The sequence below is a fragment of the Medicago truncatula genome, chromosome 7, assembly GCF_003473485.1.
Source record: "Medicago truncatula cultivar Jemalong A17 chromosome 7, MtrunA17r5.0-ANR, whole genome shotgun sequence".
In the NCBI taxonomy this organism is placed as follows: domain Eukaryota; kingdom Viridiplantae; phylum Streptophyta; class Magnoliopsida; order Fabales; family Fabaceae; genus Medicago; species Medicago truncatula.
The window spans coordinates 52,316,011-52,330,960 of NC_053048.1; the positions used below are offsets into that span (position 1 = coordinate 52,316,011).

Sequence of the window (14,950 nt, forward strand, 5' to 3'; positions counted from 1 at the left end):
TGCTATTTTTTACAAAAGTAATTGGAAAAAAATGCAAGGATTACAAAGAATTGCTCTTATAAAAAAAATATTACAAAGAATTGCTCCGATAAAAAAAGCCAAAAAAAAAAAACAATATGATGCTTGGAGCAAAATACATGAGCCAGTTTAAGATAAAATAGCGGCTTAGATGTGTGCTTGTCTTTGTCAGTTTCTGAAATCGTAAAAACAAACAGTTTCTTTTATTTAATTAAGTTTAAGGGTAAAACGGTAAAATACAGTTAAAATCCCTCCCCTTGTGAACCAAACACACTTTTAATTAAAAATATCTCCCCTCCACTCCCCTCCGTAAAAATCCCTCCCCTCCCCTCCTAATTCTCGAACCAAACGGACCCTTAGTTAACGGGTCATTAATTCTAAAATTTAGAGAATTTAAGATTAAAATTAAAGTTTTTACTGAAAACAATTGTTATAATATGTATGTACTAAGTAAAATAATTAAGGAAAATATAGTTAAGGGTAAAAAAAAAAATCTTCCCTATAGAACTATCAAGTTTCATTTTTCGATATTTTTCGTATAATAAAAACTTAATTTTTAATTAAAAAATGTTATTGTGTTATGTAGTACATAAGCATAATAAACAAAAACGCAAAATTAAATAAATTTCTGAAAAAATAATGAACAATAAATTTATTGAGTCAAATAATGTTATAATTAAATAGCGATGAATAATTCTTATAAACATGCATTCCAATTTAATTTCAAAAAAATAAACAATATATGGCGTAAATATCTCTTCTTCATTGCTATAACCTCACACTCTCGGGCTAGAAAGAGTAGAAAACAATCATCCTCAAATACTAAGTGAGAAACAGTTGGGGCGCTAGTACAAATAATAGCCTCAGATATCTAGGTAGGGAGAAAAAGGGTCGCCTTTTCGGAGACCTCGACCTGGAATAATAGGGCCACCATTCACCAACACGGAGTAATATACCGTTTTCAACACAAAGCATGATCCAATAAACCCATTGTAATGTAAAACCCATCTTAATCATAATTTGTCTAAGATAATCTCAATCCATTCGTTCATACTTACTTATATCAAGTTTAAGAGAAACATTACCTTGCTTACCTTTTGCTCATCTTTTTTCTTATACGATCAGTCATTCATTTGATTTAACTGCTTTTATAACTAATATGGATTAAGCAAAAAAAGGAAACATTTTTGTGTATGAAGTTTGAAATAACGCTTGTACTCTTACCAAAATGGAATGGTTATATTTGAATGATCAAAAGAAAAATGAAAATTGAAGCTTAAACTATAATTCGAGCAAATTTTCATTTGTATTTCTGGTGGATCTCCTGGAAAAATATAGGAAGGTAATTACAAAGAATAATAATTTGTTTATGTGCCATGCATCACATTCACACTCTCTCAGAGTTACATGTTTAATTTTCAAGCTTTGAAGCCAAGGTAATTAGGAACATTAAGACCAGTCAACCATTCGGCTGCGGACTTGGGTCCAGCTTGGAGCCATAAACCAGCAGTGAATTTGGTAGCCTCGGCCCTGCTAATGGCACCGTGATAACCCTTCCACTTGATCCTCCTGGCAATATTGGCACCAGGTCCAGTGTTGGCGTACTCTGCATAGTAACATGTGTTTTCAAAATGTTCTCCTTGCCAAGGGGTCCATCCATCTGGATGAATAAAATCACCAATGGTGGATTCCATGACGACCGTCTTTGCTAAAACCTTCCATGGTCTGCCCAAGTAAGATTTAATTGTGAATCTTTGAGGGAACAATGCTGCTTCTGGGACAATATTGCAGCCTTGGATCACAATACCAGTATTCAATTTATTCACGTATGACCCGTCTGCGGTAATTGTGTTGAATTGATTTGGGGAAGGCATTCTTACGATGATCGTAGAGTCTTGGATCAAGGTGGCAGATGTTCCAAAGATGAAATCAACGGTACCAGAGATAACACAATTGCGGTAGAATTGCCTGTTGGTTTGAACGTACAAAGTGTCTTGGTAACCCAGGATATGGCAACCCACCAAAGCAGACATATCTCCTTGGTTTCTAAATGCCACAGCTTGGTGACCAGCAGGACCGGCTGTGTTCTCAAATGTCATTGCCTTTCCAATGAACCCCAATGCGGTGTTGGCTGCATGCATGGATGATCAATTAATTAGTAACTTCGATCACACCGGCTATTATATGTGTCAATGTTATATTTATGTATGTATGTATGTATGTATGTATGTATGTGTGTGTGTGTATATATAAATCTTTTCAATGTGAGTTATGTTTTCTTCAAAAATGAATTTTGAGAGTGATGTTACTATTTCTCATCATTACCCTTTCTTCATTCATAAGGTACACAATTTATTAAATAAAATAAAAAAGTTGTGATCGATGATAATTGAATTACTTACCGAAGGTGGCGGTTTGCATGGTCTTGACACCAGCAGCACCGTTCTTTCTTCCGGTAACAATGGTCTTTCCGGGGCCATCACCATACATAAGAATGTTAACAGCGTCTTTGGGAATAGTGATGTATTCATCATAGACGCCAGCCTTAACGTAGATAGTATATCTGCCTTTGTTCCCCTTAGGGTAAGCGGCAATAGCAGCCTGGATGGTTTTAAATTGACCGCTACCATCCTTGGCAACAACAGCATTAGCCCCAACATTTGCTCTCCATCCGTTTCCTTTCATTTTAGCCAAAAGCTTGCGATCAGAAGCAGAGATCCATGAAGGGTATCCTTGATCATCAACAGTCACCTCAGAATTAAGAAGACGACGGGAAGCAGGTTTGATATCAAACTTCAAGTTGAATTGCTGGAGGATGTCGGACAAACCAGTCACAATGTCAAGGGCAACAGCGGTAACCTTTTGTACGCTGTCCAAACTCTGAACGTCTAATTGCTCCTTGATCTTCTTCTCACCGTCATTTTCATCGTCAAATCCTTCCATACAAGCTTGTCTGTAAGAGATAACTGCACTCAACCAATTCCTCATATCAGCGGTTTGGTCATGAACAGCTTGAATGTTGCTGTCATGAACACACTTGGTGGAGAGGTCAAGACTGTCCAAAGCGAATTGCATCAAGTCCTTGCAGTCATTAAGAGCCATCTTGGTACCATCTTCCTTTCCATACTCAGTGGTGAGCCTGTCACTCATGTTAAAGGCCTTAATGACATTGTCAGTGGCTGCCTTTACAGCGGCTGCTATGTATGCCTTAGGGTCAGCGGCGTCGGCGCCACGCACAGAGCTAAGTGTTTCATGGCAGAGTTTTTGGTCATCTGCATTTTGGCACATAACTTGAAGAGATCTTTGTTGAGTTTTAACCTCAGGGTCTTCACCATTTTTGTGAACAGCGCAAACCACGCCGATGGCAACACCTACAACGAGGATAAGAGAAACAGCGGAGATAATTACCTTTCCATTCATTTTTTTTATTTTTTGCTCGAATTATTAGAAGACTAGTTTCCTCCCCTTGGGTGTTTTAGTAGGGGAGGCTTATTGGAGATCCCTGAAGAGTTATGGGATGATGTTATGGTTTTTATAGGTGATAAAAAAAGTTTCTACCAACCAAAGTAAATTCTATATTTGGCAATTTGTTAAATGATAGGCACATAATTGTCGAAAACTTATCGGTTAATTTTAGGAATGGGTTGAAACACTGTCTACCACTATTTTTCTTTTCTAAAACTGGCAGTTTGTTGTGATGTTTTGCAAGAAAACAGCATTTCTATAATAATGTTAATTGGTATTTTAAGGTAAATTGAACGAGGTTGATATACACTGTGGTGTCTAAAATTAGGTGAAGGAGACCATTTCTAAGATCTTGAGTTGCTTGGTTTTTGGGAAATAAACGGTGAGTTTTTTTTTTTTTTTTGTTTGGTTAAGCAATTATAATATCAGTCCAATTAACTAACCGTTCAAAATCATATTAATATCAATTGTTTCTCGTGATCCAATCATATTAATTGGAGCGTCAAACTCAGTATTAATATTGCAATTAGACTCTATAAAAATCAATTATATTCTCATTTTAGCCATAAATAGTAAGAGATGCATCATTAGTCCAAAAAAATAAACAAATACCCCCAGCTTTACCATCACAGTAATATTGCAGTCAACAGTTAAGGAACAAGAGCCATTTAAGGGCTTGACTTCTCATGGTCAGGGGTGTCCCAACCCACGACGGTTTCAAGAAATAAGCTTCATGATTGCTAGCCAAACTCTCCTAGGAGGCTTTCTATCTTTTGTATGTTTGATGAATTTTTGACTAACATCATTCCTTGTGTTGCTGTCATACATGGTTTTCCTCTCCTTATAGAAAGGACTCTTGGGGCCCATGTTACCATATGATTGCTTCTATCCCTGAGGTTATTGAGCTGTAACTACTATAGCTTGTGGACTTTATTGGATTATTGCCAAACCTTTTCTCACTGTGATCCATAATTTTCCTCCCATATTGGGTTGATCATGCTTATTTTTGAAGAACTCTTCCATATGCCCAGTAAGCCCAGACCTAAAGCAGAAACCTAACAATTTTTTCGTAGCGGAAATCAAATCATGAAGTCTCCTCTAAATGGTTGCCCATTTAACATACCTAACTAGTTTTATAGGTTTATGTGTATCAATTATGACTTTGATCTTGATTAGAGTGATTTGTTCGGGTATTAATAGAGATATGCTTCCTCGACTATGCCAATTCTTGCGCCTATTCTTGCACCTCAAATATTTAGCTTACTCCAAGGAGTATTTATGTTAAAAAAAACTACCTCTAAATTTGGTTTCTGGACAAAGAGTGAAGGGAAATCATTTAAGAGATTTGGCAGTCTAGTAAAGGAGATAAATCAAGAGAAAATATATAGGACTCTTCTACATGCACCAGTGGGGATCACAAAAATATGGCAAGTTCAAACAATGCAGAGAGTAAATTAGTTCTGAGTTACTTAAGCTAAATAGCATCCATGCTCCTAATGTTAAGACCATTGATCAAGTAAATATCAAAGAGAAGAAAGAATCAGATGAAATTCGAATCTAGAAGAAAAATATTGGAGTCAAAGAGTTAAGGTCAGATGGCTGAAAGAGGGATATAAAAACACCAAGTTCTTTCACCAAAAGCCTTCCCTAAGAAGGAAGAAGAATTTCATTTCTAAAATTCATACTGATAAAGAACTGATTACTAATAAGGAGGAAGAAATTCATACAATGTTTATGACATATTTATGACATTGTCTCTGTAAGAGAGGTTTAGTGGAAGCATATGTTTCAGGAAGCTGGTCAAATCATTGACGTTTTGTTCAAATATCATCTTCATTTATAGAGTCATTTTAAAGATTTTGATGTTGTTTAGAATTGCATTGTTGCTCTTTAATTTTATTTTTTTTAAATATATCAAATATAGACTTTACTTTCCAAAGTCTTCAACTCTAAAATCCTCCAAAACCCAACTCGAAAACAAAAACTTTTGAGATCTTTTTTTATTTGTTTTGAGATTTTGGCTCCCTTTGCTCACCCAAAAAAAAATAAAAAATCCTGTGTTTTAAGAAATTTTTATATTGATGTTGAATAAAAAAAATGTAATTAGAGTAAATGAATTAATGAATATGAGGAGGTTGAAATTAAGAACAAAAGAAAAGGATAACAATGTAATAATTCTTAAAACAACCGCAGTGGTGAGCCATGTTGGTTTTCCCCATCCAAAATCTGCTTCATATATTGGAAAATTACACCAACTACTAAAACCAATTACATTTTTTTTTCTTAGAATTAGGATCAGTAGCTTGTCTCAAACATTCAGATATCAATGATAAATTATTCCCTCCAAATATTTTTGGATAGAAGTCACAAAATTCAGATAACCCCTGTTTTATTTTGCATACCAAATCTTTCAAATCCATTTCCTCCTTATCAGCGATCACAGACATGTTTCCCAGACACTTTTCTGATAATGGAGGAAACATTCTTTTGCGAAGGTCCACAATCATAGCAAACGACGTCGTTCTGAAATTTAATCCAATTGCTGAAACCGCATGCTTGTGCATCCATGCAGTTACAACTAGTACGCGTGTGGGAGAATACATAAAACTTGAAGTTACCATTTCTTTGAGGAATTTAATCATCGAGGGTTGAAATTCAAACCTTTTACACATCACGTTGTTTTGTCTATTATGAACAGCTTGTCAGGAAACAAAGAGTTCAATGTTTCCTCTGAGGGATTTTGGAGGATGTCGGATAGTTTATTTTTTATCTTTGTCACTATAAACGTCACACCTTGGTCGTTACATTCAATGGTAATTTTATCTTTCAACCTACCAGCGAAAATGTAGTATTTGGATAGAATTTGAGATAAGGATTTTCTGAGTTGTGATATTTTTGAATTTTGGTCACTGTCTTCATTTGAATGGTAAAAGAAAAAGTAATGGCACATTACAAACAAAATGTTGAAATGCTGTCTAGGAAAGAAAGTGGATATATTCTAAGGTGATGAGGAGTTGGCGATGAAGGTTTGATGGTTTCTCTGGAAACTAATTCCATTTCCATCGTTGATTGACTCACTGTGTATGAATTTCGTGCGTACATCGAAAATCTCCAAAATAAAAATTATTTATGTTAAAATGAGTTGTGATTTGGAAAATCTTATTTAATTTTTTTTATTCACCTAAAAATTGATTTGATTTGAATTATTATTTTATTTGTATGAGAAAAAAATAACATATAATTTGTTACACCCTAAATAGGAAGAGCTCTATAGATCTAAACAAGATCTATACATTCGTGTCGCATCATTGATATTCCTAAATATGCAATTTTAAAATGTATCAATGGGTACTACTATAAATCTATAAATGTATATTTGTTCACTTCTAAGAGCTCTCCTCGGTTCAGATAAGTCAAAGTAAGATCATGCAAATTTTGAACGGTTTTCTTAATTCAAAGTTTGAAGTCTTTCATTTTCTTGCTTTAGATCCCCAATCTCTTTTTGTAAATAGTGACATTTGTTTGTCAAAAAACTTTCAATATTTCTAAGATTTTCAAAATCATTTTTAAGTTGTCCATAAAATAGGCAATAACTTAGATTAGTTACCTCATTAATTCCATAATCAAATTTAGCATTGAGGCACATGTTTGCATCTTCATCTTGTTCCAATTTTGAAAACATACCTTTTCTGCTTGTTTCGAGGACATTCATTCTTACAATGTCATAGCTTATCACATTCATAGGACATGACTTGACTCTTGCCATCTCTTTTTGAAAACATACCTTCTCTGCTTGTTTCGTTGTACATCAAGAAGTATTACTTCAGTAAATGACTTCTCAAAGTATGCAAGTATAATGTAGTATAATTTCGTATTGTATCAATTATTATATATACCTATATAAAAATAGACTATTTCTACATTATAATGCGAACTGTGTCGTGAGGATTTCACCACGTTTAACACACCAAACATGACTCGAAACATCTTTAAATTACTTATTTTTAAGTTCTATGTTAACGATTTTTATTGGTGATGTTTCTAGATAACAGAGTTGACATTGAAAAACTGAAGAATATGATATTTAGGTTGATCATCAGTTGTCTAATGTAGAGTATCGTCGTTGCACTAGATCACAGGGGTAGAAGCTCGATGAATTAGGATATTGCTTGGAATCCTCCTGAGACCAATTCTGAATTTGCTACAATTTTCTTAAATGTGATTGAGGCAATGCAGTATAATTAAAGAATGATTAGCTATTAATTAATTATTATTTTATTTGAGGATCAATGTGGCAGTTCCCTGTAAATGTCTTCTGTTTTTTTATTCTCAAATGTATGTTTAATCAGTAGATAATAATTTTTGTACAACTCTTATAAATCAAATTTTTAAATTCGAATTCAAATATAAAAATGTTATAAAAACTAAAACTGACTAACAAAAGAAACATTTATAACAGACAATTTATTGTCCATTAAAATTCATCTCACAAAAGCAACACAAATAACTATTATCTTCATAAAACTGAAGTTCAACATGCATTGTTTTTCTATTATCGTACCCGCGCAAAACTATATAAGAAAGGAAACTTATCCTTGTTGTAATTATCTATCTATTTTTCTCTTGAACTGATTTCATTATATAATCATCACAGATAGAAATAATAGTTTGTAACATACTAAGATATATATAATGAAAACTAAAACATTGCTAGTCTCGTCCTTTTTCCTCATCTTGATTATTAATATTACTTTTGGTATTGTCCACAGTGATAATTTCAATGAGTTTAGAATCCCTAATAAGGTTGTCAAGTCCTTATGCAAAGACACTGATGACCATAAACTTTGCCATGATGTCCTCTACCCCGTGAAAACCTCAAACCCAATAGATTATATTGATGTTGTGGTGAAGAACTTGATGGAAAGCGTAGAAAACGCATTTAATGACATGAGTAATAAACTTAGTTCTATGGAGAATAATGAAAGCAACAATTTAGGTATCAAGATGGCCCTTGAGGACTGCAAGGACATGTTACAGTTCGCTATCAATGAACTTAAGGCATCTAAAGTTATCATCACTGAAAGTAGTAGCATTCGCAGTATACACAATCGTTCGGTAGAACTCAAGAATTTATTTGGGGCTGTCATTGCCTACCAACAATCTTGCCTTGATGGCTTTTCTGATACAAAAAGTGATAATAATAAGGCCATGTTACATTTGCAAACAGATAACTACTTGGACAATGTTGGAAAGCTCACTGGTTTGGCACTTGATGTTGTATCCGAGATCTCTCATTCAACGAATGTTAAATCATTAGTGGATAATGAAGGGTATCCAACTTGGTTTTCCGTTGATGATCGTAAGCTGATGGCTATGGGTCCGATTGGAGCCACTGACAACGACGTTTTAGTAACGGTTGCCAAGGATGGCAGTGGTCAATATAAGACTATTGTTGATGCTATTAATGCATACCCAAATAACCATCAAGGAAGGTACATTATCTACACTAAGAGTGGTGTATATGATGAGTACATTTTTGTTGACAAGGATAAACCAAATGTTTTCATGTTTGGTGATGGCCCTACAAAAACCATTATCACCGGCAGCAAAAGCTTTCTCCAGGGTATCAAGACAATGAGAACCGCCACTTTTTGTAAGTTCAATTAATTACTTTCATTCATTATACGTTTAATTGATTATTTCATTAGTTTTATTCACTTGCTTTAAATTTTGATTTTTGTATTACTCTTATAACCGAATGCGCATTAAGTAAACTGGTTTTGATAATAAAATCAAAAGTTGTTACTATTATAAAAAGGCATATGTTCTTTTTTCAATCCGTTGATCAGTTCCCTTCAAAACACTTGTTGGTTTTATTGCGCATTAAGCAAACTAATAACTTTAAAAAAAAAATAAAAAAAAAAATCTTCATTTCGTTGATGATAATGTTGCAGCAACCGTTGCAGAAGGCTTCGTTGCAAGGGGAATTGCTTTTGAGAACACCGCTGGTCCTCGAGGTCACCAGGCAGTGGCAGTTCGCGTGCAAGGTGATCGTTCAGCTTTCTACGACTGTATATTTCGTGGTTACCAAGACACATTGTATGTGCATGCACATCGTCAATATTATCGTAACTGTGAAATCTCTGGCACAGTAGACTTCATATTTGGTTACTCGTCAACTCTAATACAAGATTCGAAGATAATTTTAAGAATGCCTTATCCACATCAAAATAACACGATAGTAGCTGATGGAACAGAACAAAAGAACATGCCAACAGGAATTGTTGTTCAAAACTGTGTCATTTTGGCAGAGGCTGAATTGTTACGAAACAAGTTGAAAGTAAAGTCTTACTTGGCAAGACCATGGAAGGAATATTCAAGAGCTGTGTTTATTGAGAATGTGATAGGTGATGTTATTCAGCCAGAAGGGTATATTCCATGGACAGGAGAATATCCAAATATTGAGAACTCTTACATGGCTGAGTTTGGGAACAGTGGAGAAGGTGCTGGTGTTGAAAGAAGAGTGGATTGGGCTAAGGGACTCATTAGCAAGGAAGAAGCTTTTCAATTTACTGCTGCTCAATTTATTCAGGCTAACACATGGTTGCCTATAACTGGCATTCCTTTTTATAATGGCTTCATAAGAGAGATTAATTAAAAATAGTGAACAAATTTTATCATTTATTATATTTTTAATTGAAAATTGAATTAAAATTAGAAGCGAAGGGGTATTTTCGTAAACAGGGAGAATAGGCTGGCCCAACGATCAGCTGGTAATACAAACTATCGCGCTTTTTCCATTTTCAGCTTAGCCGAAACGCGAAAGAAGCTTAGAGATTCTTTCAATTCACTACTTCAGTCGAAGATAAAAAATAAAAAAATATGAGAATTAATGGTAGATTTATGAACTTCCGTTATCTTTTTCAGTTGCGGAAGCGATTCGAATCAAAATCCGAACTCTCACTTCCGAATTTCCGGTTTCGTCTTTACTCTTCCGGTAACTTTTCGTTTATCCTATCTATCTATTTATTCAAAATTTTGTAAGTTTTTATCTTTATTTTTTTGAATAATTTTTATAACAGAAGTGGAACCTGAAATTTCACCGGATCTGTTAAAAATAATGGAACAAAGATTCTCTGCTATTAAGCACAGAGCTACTTGTCTTGATAATCTTATTAATCAGGTAATGCAATTTTGATGTTTAATTTTATAATGTTATGATAATGATTTGATGAATTAGTTATCTTATGTTTAATTTATATGTTGTTGATTGAAGACAGCCAGAAACGTCTCAGTCGGAGTATGCAAGAGCTAACAAGGAGCTTCGAAAGCTCAGTGGTTCCGTGCAACTTATTAATCAATTGAAGGCCAAACAGAAGGTAATTTTGAACAGTGAAACGGTTATAGCGCCACCAAGCACAAACACAGACACGTCGACACCAGTAATCATTTGAGTAAATGATTTAATTATACAAAAATGCCGTGTAAGTGTCTCGTGAAATGACAACAAAGCAATGCTAAGCTATGTCTTTGTCTTTGGTTTATGATATTCAGCTAATGATTTGGCTACACTGACTATCTTATTTTGGTAAAGGGCCAATTATATTTTGTTGAAGAATCATTGAATAAGTTTGAATTGAAAGTACGGTGTGGCTTAAGTTTAGATTGGAGTTCAATAAAATTTATCCTTCATATAAGGGGGGAGAGAGTGTTCTTTGTTTTAGATGCCTACATACATCTATGTTTTTTACTTCATTCTTGTGTTCACCTAAGCATATATGTTTAACAAACATATATTTGAATATGTATATACTCTTTGTTTATGTATTTCCAAGATTTAGTTCATGACATGCCACGACAGTGTTGTTTGATTTTTGTAGACAACTCCACTTTGTCGAAATAGGCTGTTGTTATTTCTTCCATGGCATTTTTTTTTTCTGTCTTTAGGTGGTTTACTTCTTATTTACATTACCTATGTGATTTATTTACCATGTATTTTGGAGTTCTAGAAATAAGATTGAAGGTGTACATAATATAGGTTTTTACTTTAGAAGTTAAATTTCGGCAATTAGGGCTGTCTGTAAAGCATAGCTCAACTGACAATGCCGAAATTGTTAGGTTGGACACCTTCACCCAGGTTCGAACCCGGGACCTTGCAGTTTTGTGCGAGTATCAGTGCCACTTTGTCTACAGACAAAAAAATAGTAAAAGAATAATGCTGTCGGGTTTCTTGAATATCATGTGATACAGGTTTTTACCATCTGCAGGAAATTGATGGCTTGAAGTCACTAATGAATGAAAGTTCTGAAGACAAAGACATGCTAAATATGGCAACAGAGGAAATGGGCCAGGCCATAGAGGAAGAAAGGAAACTGCAGAATTTGCTGCTGAAGTCGTTACTTCCTAAGGATGATGCTGATGAAAGAGATTGCATTTTGGAGGTACGAGCAGGTAAATTATCATTGTTGAAGATGGAAATCTATTGTTTGTGTTCGTCAAACAAATCTTTCAATAAATGTTTGCCAGCTTGGCTTAGGTCCTGTTGATCGTTTTTCTTTTTTGCCTGTTTGCTTTTGTCTCCTTACACTTTTTGTGATTCCCATTTTCATTTGTTTATACAATTTTTGCAGGCACTGGTGGGGAGGAGGCTTCCTTGTTTGCAATGAATATCTTTAAGATGTAAGGTTACATTTTATACTTGGGGTCACATTTAGAAACTGTTGTCATAATTTCCTAAAAGAGATACTATCTTGCAAAATGTAGGTACGAGAAGTATGCTCACAACAAAGGCTGGAAGTTTGATGTGGTAGATATAGCTCAATCTGATATGAAGGGATTCAAGGTACGTATCATGCGTACTAAATATGACCTGTTTTTCAGTATGTGGCTGTTCTATTGAAGTGCTTTGAAATTGAATTGTTCATGTCAGCATCCATAATGCATTGGAACCTTCCATCTATAGTGTGTACCACCGTTTTTTCCTTCCGTTTATAGTGTGTGCCACCGTTTTTTTTGTCTATTACTTGATGTATTTTTGCTTTGGACCTCAATTTCTCAGGAGGCTACTGCAGCTATTTTAGGAGTTGGTGTTTTTGGGAAACTAAAATTTGAGAGTGGAATTCATAGAGTACAGGTTATTGTCACTGCCTCTCACATCAAATCTACGAATACGTCTCTTTCAACCATTAGTGACATTCTTTTTTTTATCAGCGAGTTCCTGTGACCGAAAAATTGGGACGTGTTCATACCAGTGCTGTTTCCGTTGCAATTCTCCCACAGGCTGATGAGGTAATTAATAAATACCCTCATGGAACAATGCCTTGTGATATGAAACTTGAATGATTGTTGTGTTTAAGAAATTAAATAGTTTTTGAACTTTGAGATATTCCAAAATAGCGATAAAATAAAAAGCAAAAAGCATCCCATACAAATGCAACTTCTAGCTTTCTGTGGTTTCTTTTGGTTCTGTTAGGTTGATGAATGGAATTTCAAAGGCTGTTTAATATCTTTTACAATCAATTTTATGAAGTTCTTGCTTGAATCTTATATTATTGTCATGCCCCATTTGTAGGTTGACGTTCAGTTAAAAAAGGAAGACTTGAAAATTGATTTCTATAGATCCGGTGGTTCAGGTGGTCAGCATGCAAATAAAACTAGCAGTGCTGTTAGAATGACTCACATTCCAACTGGGATCGTGATTGCTATACAAGATGAGCGTTCTCAGCATATGGTAAATTATTCCAAAATGGCACAATGTACATGTAATTTCTTTTACTGCTAATGTACAGTTATTTTTACTAAAACACTCTCATCTTTTATATTTATAGAATGCCACAGATAACTCCATAAACATTTTCGGTATCTCCACGTTATTAGTAGTGCTACAGGTTGTGTTGATTTACTTCTAATACAAAATTTACGTATACTTTAATATATATATACACACACACACACACTTAAAGCGACACATGGTTATTACTAGTGGGATATGTTCAGCTGTGCTACTGTCTTCTACTTGGTAATTTCTTACAGACATTTTTTGCCTTTAGGCGTAATGACATGAACACACTTCCGACTAGCTGAATTATTCCCCTCACGTTTTCTCTCAGTTCAGCTGAGGAAGGCAGGCAGCTTAGAACTTGGTGTACTACTCTTCATGTGCACTGGATTTGTGTTCATTCATATGTGTGGTGTAGTTACCATTTAGCCTCAAAATTCTGTGTACACGGATAGGTAGACTTGTCAATTTGACGCTGTGAGGTTATTTTCCATTAAGCATGTGCTGTTTCAGTTGTCCAAGATATTGCAAGAGGCATTTGACATAGTTGATGGGGGATTTTGTTGTGCATGACCTGCGATGACTTTATTATTTTGGTTACCCTGTTCTATATTTCTCTTCTTTTTGTTGTTTTTCTTCTCCTTATGTGCCCTCTGCTTTTAAATTTCTGCTCAGAATAAAGCCAAAGCTCTCAAAGTACTGTGTGCAAAGCTATATGAAATAGAAAGAACCAGACTTCATAGTAGTCGATCAAAGCTTCGATCAGACCAGGTAAAAAAGATGAGATCTCTTTGTAATCTCTGTTCAGTTTGTTATATCTTTTTTTCCCTTCTTTTCTTCTGGATTGACTCAAGTTCAAATTGTACAGATTGGTAGTGGGGACAGATCTGAACGCATCCGAACATACAACTTTCCTCAAGGCCGTGTAACTGATCATAGAGTTGGTATCACTTATCACAACATAGACGATGTGATGCAAGGAGAGAGTCTTGATGCCTTCATTGATGCTCTTCTTCTTAAAGAAGAAATGGATGCAATTGCAACTTTTCGTTCTTCTACGTAAGCCAGTGGGTTAAATTTTTGCTTAATATTATTAGTTCAGTGTTTTATTTTTGTAGTTCACATAACAAGAAAAAATTTGTTAATTCTGTTCGAGATGCTGGGCAGAGGAAGAGCATAGCACATAATGATTTGTGTATGACTACATGATAATTACGTGCATTTGGTTTTTCTAAAATAAATTTCACTTTAGAGAGAAAAATATCAAAACGTTTGATCGTTTATAACAAATTTATGATTTATACCATCGTATGCATTCCAAACGCCTTTCTACTAACATTTTTCTTAATGATAAGAAGATTTATTTTAATTTTCTTTACTGTAATCTTTATCAAACCTATGATCTTGTCAACAAAATAAAAAAAATATATCAAATCTATAATTGCCCGTCCACTACTCTGTGTTCTGTGTCATTTTGAGTTGTGACACTGTCGTGCACTACCTCCCCTGCTTTGGACAGCCCCTCTTGTTTTAGAGAAATTCATTTAGACTGTCACTTTTGCTAACGGACCCTCGATTGTGGCATTATCGTCGGGTGCCACATGTTGAGGCTGGCGACCTGGGCCACTTTGCTTTCTGTTCATCTGCCGTAGCTCCTATGTCTGGTCAATTGTGAACCATTTTCTAGGC

The 14,950-nt window shown here is 34.8% G+C and overlaps 2 protein-coding genes and 2 pseudogenes across 3 annotated transcripts; 2 read left to right on the forward strand and 2 right to left on the reverse strand.

Moving 5' to 3' along the window:
- Window positions 1-1,421: 1,421 nt before the first annotated feature.
- Window positions 1,422-3,516, reverse strand: LOC11435310 (pectinesterase-like; annotated as a pseudogene).
- A 1,524-nt stretch (window positions 3,517-5,040) lies between these two features.
- LOC112416740 (stemmadenine O-acetyltransferase-like) lies at window positions 5,041-7,249 on the reverse strand (annotated as a pseudogene).
- Window positions 7,250-8,175: 926 nt separating this feature from the next.
- LOC11425912 (pectinesterase) lies at window positions 8,176-10,141 on the forward strand. Its single transcript, XM_003626008.3, has 2 exons — window positions 8,176-9,136; window positions 9,438-10,141. Exons 1-2 carry the CDS (start codon window positions 8,176-8,178, stop codon window positions 10,139-10,141), a joined length of 1,665 nt encoding a protein of 554 aa, XP_003626056.1.
- A 118-nt stretch (window positions 10,142-10,259) lies between these two features.
- Window positions 10,260-14,498, forward strand: LOC11423415 (peptide chain release factor 1, mitochondrial). 2 transcript variants are annotated; one of them, XR_005643081.1, is made up of 11 exons: window positions 10,260-10,480; window positions 10,566-10,666; window positions 10,764-10,862; window positions 11,751-11,934; window positions 12,114-12,162; window positions 12,247-12,325; window positions 12,542-12,616; window positions 12,694-12,771; window positions 13,055-13,244; window positions 13,937-14,032; window positions 14,130-14,148. XR_005643081.1 is itself a non-coding variant. In XM_024770730.2 (11 exons), the coding sequence occupies exons 1-11, from the start codon at window positions 10,366-10,368 to the stop codon at window positions 14,322-14,324; spliced, it is 1,230 nt and encodes a 409-aa protein (XP_024626498.1). In that variant the 5' UTR covers window positions 10,261-10,365; the 3' UTR covers window positions 14,325-14,498. The 2 variants fall into 2 exon arrangements, 1 of the variants encoding a protein (XP_024626498.1); XM_024770730.2 differs by having other exon boundaries at window positions 10,261-10,480; window positions 13,055-13,213; window positions 14,130-14,498.
- Window positions 14,499-14,950: the final 452 nt, after the last annotated feature.

Bases quoted from the DNA above. Each gene is read 5' to 3' on its own strand.
- LOC11423415 (XM_024770730.2), top strand. From the start codon at position 10,366: ATGAGAATTAATGGTAGATTTATGAACTTCCGTTATCTTTTTCAGTTG. The intron at 10,863-11,750 runs GTAATTTTGAAC...TACCATCTGCAG, and splicing joins AATTGAAGGCCAAACAGAAG to GAAATTGATGGCTTGAAGTC. The intron at 11,935-12,113 runs GTAAATTATCAT...CAATTTTTGCAG, and splicing joins CATTTTGGAGGTACGAGCAG to GCACTGGTGGGGAGGAGGCT.
- LOC11425912 (XM_003626008.3), top strand. From the start codon at position 8,176: ATGAAAACTAAAACATTGCTAGTCTCGTCCTTTTTCCTCATCTTGATT. The intron at 9,137-9,437 runs GTAAGTTCAATT...ATAATGTTGCAG, and splicing joins AATGAGAACCGCCACTTTTT to CAACCGTTGCAGAAGGCTTC.